This window comes from Myotis davidii, unplaced genomic scaffold (genome assembly GCF_000327345.1).
Source record: "Myotis davidii unplaced genomic scaffold, ASM32734v1 scaffold309, whole genome shotgun sequence".
Lineage (NCBI taxonomy): Eukaryota > Metazoa > Chordata > Mammalia > Chiroptera > Vespertilionidae > Myotis > Myotis davidii.
In genome coordinates, this window is record NW_006383013.1 from 381,456 (window position 1) to 383,293 (window position 1,838).

Here is a 1,838-nt window from a genome sequence, read left to right on the forward strand (position 1 = left end):
ATGAGAAAGCCACTTGCAGATGGGAACAGCTGGGAGTCAAGAGCAGGAGCAAACTGGTGAGCAGAGAGGGTTTCATGGAGTGCTGTTTCTTCTGGCCAAATAACTGGCATGCCTGGTTATCTGGAAATTTTCTGATTCTGTTTTGGGAAGAGAGCTGGTCTCATTTGATGGGCTAGTGGTTTCCAAATGTAGCTATACAGTAAAACCCTTTGCAAGCTTTTAAAAAAATACATATATTTTTATTGATTTCAGAGAGGAAGGGAGAGGTGGAGAGAGAGAGAGAAACATCAATGATGAGAGAGAATAATTGATTGGCTGCCTCCTGCATGCCCCCTACTGGGATCAATCCTGCAACCCAGGTGTGTGCCCTGACTGGGAATCGAATCGGCAACCTTCTGGTTCATAGGTCGACAGTCAACCACTGAGCCACAAGCTTCTAAAATATATACAGTATATTCATATTGTCTACTCCTCCCCCTAAACAAAACAACCTGATAAGTGAGATTATTTGGAAGTAAAATCCCAGAATCTTGTAGTTTTAAAAGTTTCCTGAGTGAGTTGGATGGTAACTAGTGCTGATCCATGAACCAGCATTTGAGTATCACTGTGATAAAGATTTCTGTATGACAAGAGTTTAAGCATATTTTACTTATCAGTCATGACTCCCTTTTTCCCATAAATTTGATACTTTTTGTTATTATTCCTTTTCCATGTCTTTCCTTAACCAGTTCTTTCACTCCAATTGCTCCTTTAAGGGCTTTCATCCTATTTTATAAGCTAATTATCCAGCTCACAAGCAAGCGTGTTTATTCATAAGGCTGAACCCTTTCCTTGTAGGCTTATTCTTGCTTTCAAAAGTAGGTGAAATAGGAGGTGGTATCCAAGATGCAGGTTAATTTTTAGTTCTCAAAGAAAAGGCAAGCTTCCTGTGCAAGAGTGGGGACCAGGTGCAGCCTTGACTGCTGTGTCTCTCACATCCTGTTCTCTGTGCAGCTGAGCCACTAATGGGCAGTGGCTTGCTTGAAGAGGCGTCAGTACCCAGTAAAAACCTGGTGTCTGTGAATCCCCAGCCCAGCCTTGGTGGAGAGTCCTTGAACCTACCAAGTACCAACTCTATCCTAGGAGTTGATGATGGTAAGAATTTCAACTCTCCTTTGTTTGGGGAAAGTGGGCTGCACTAGAGACTAATGAATGGGGTTGTCTCCAAAATGGAAGTTTTAATTTCATTTCTTATGAGTAACTGTGGTATGATTGAGTAGCATTTGTGTTCTTTGTCTCTGGGGTGGATAAGTGAACTTGTAAAAAAAAAAATTCATTGAAAAGATGTAACAATAGAATAAAGAGAAAAAAAATTTTAAGAAGATTATCCATAATCCTAGCATTCTAGCCCAACTATTTCTATTTTTCCTATTGCAGTTATGGAAGAACTTAACTTTTAAAACATTTAAACAGAACATAACCAGGTTTTACAGAGGAGATATAAAGCAATTTCTCCATACCATCAAAAGCCATATCTTCAGGAGAAAAGAAAGGGCTCTCTAGGAAACAGTTGCTTCTCTCTGGTGTAGAAATTTCACCCAAGTTACACAGGCCAGGCTCTCCTCTCTGAAAAACCCAACAGGTGAGGTCAGCATGCGTTTATTCAGTGCCTATTCTATGCCTGGCACCGTGGGAAAGATTAAAAAGTAGAAGACAGGAACCTTAAAATCTAGTTGAGAAGTCAAAACTTACACATGGGAAACAGAAGATAGTAATAAACTAATGCTAAATTACATGGCATAGTTAGGAAGGGCAGTATAAGTTTAAAAAAGCCACTAAAATAAACTGAATTTTCAGGC

The 1,838-nt window shown here is 39.8% G+C and overlaps 1 protein-coding gene across 1 annotated transcript in view; it reads left to right on the top strand.

The window, feature by feature from the left end:
* Positions 1–1,838, top strand: part of ZNF410 (zinc finger protein 410) — a 38,003-nt gene that overhangs the window by 28,824 nt on the left and 7,341 nt on the right. Inside the window, 2 exon segments of the mRNA XM_006778764.2 lie at positions 1–56; positions 994–1,134. The exon segment at positions 1–56 is cut by the window's left edge and continues 79 nt beyond it. Coding sequence (XP_006778827.1) covers positions 1–56; positions 994–1,134 — 197 coding nt within the window.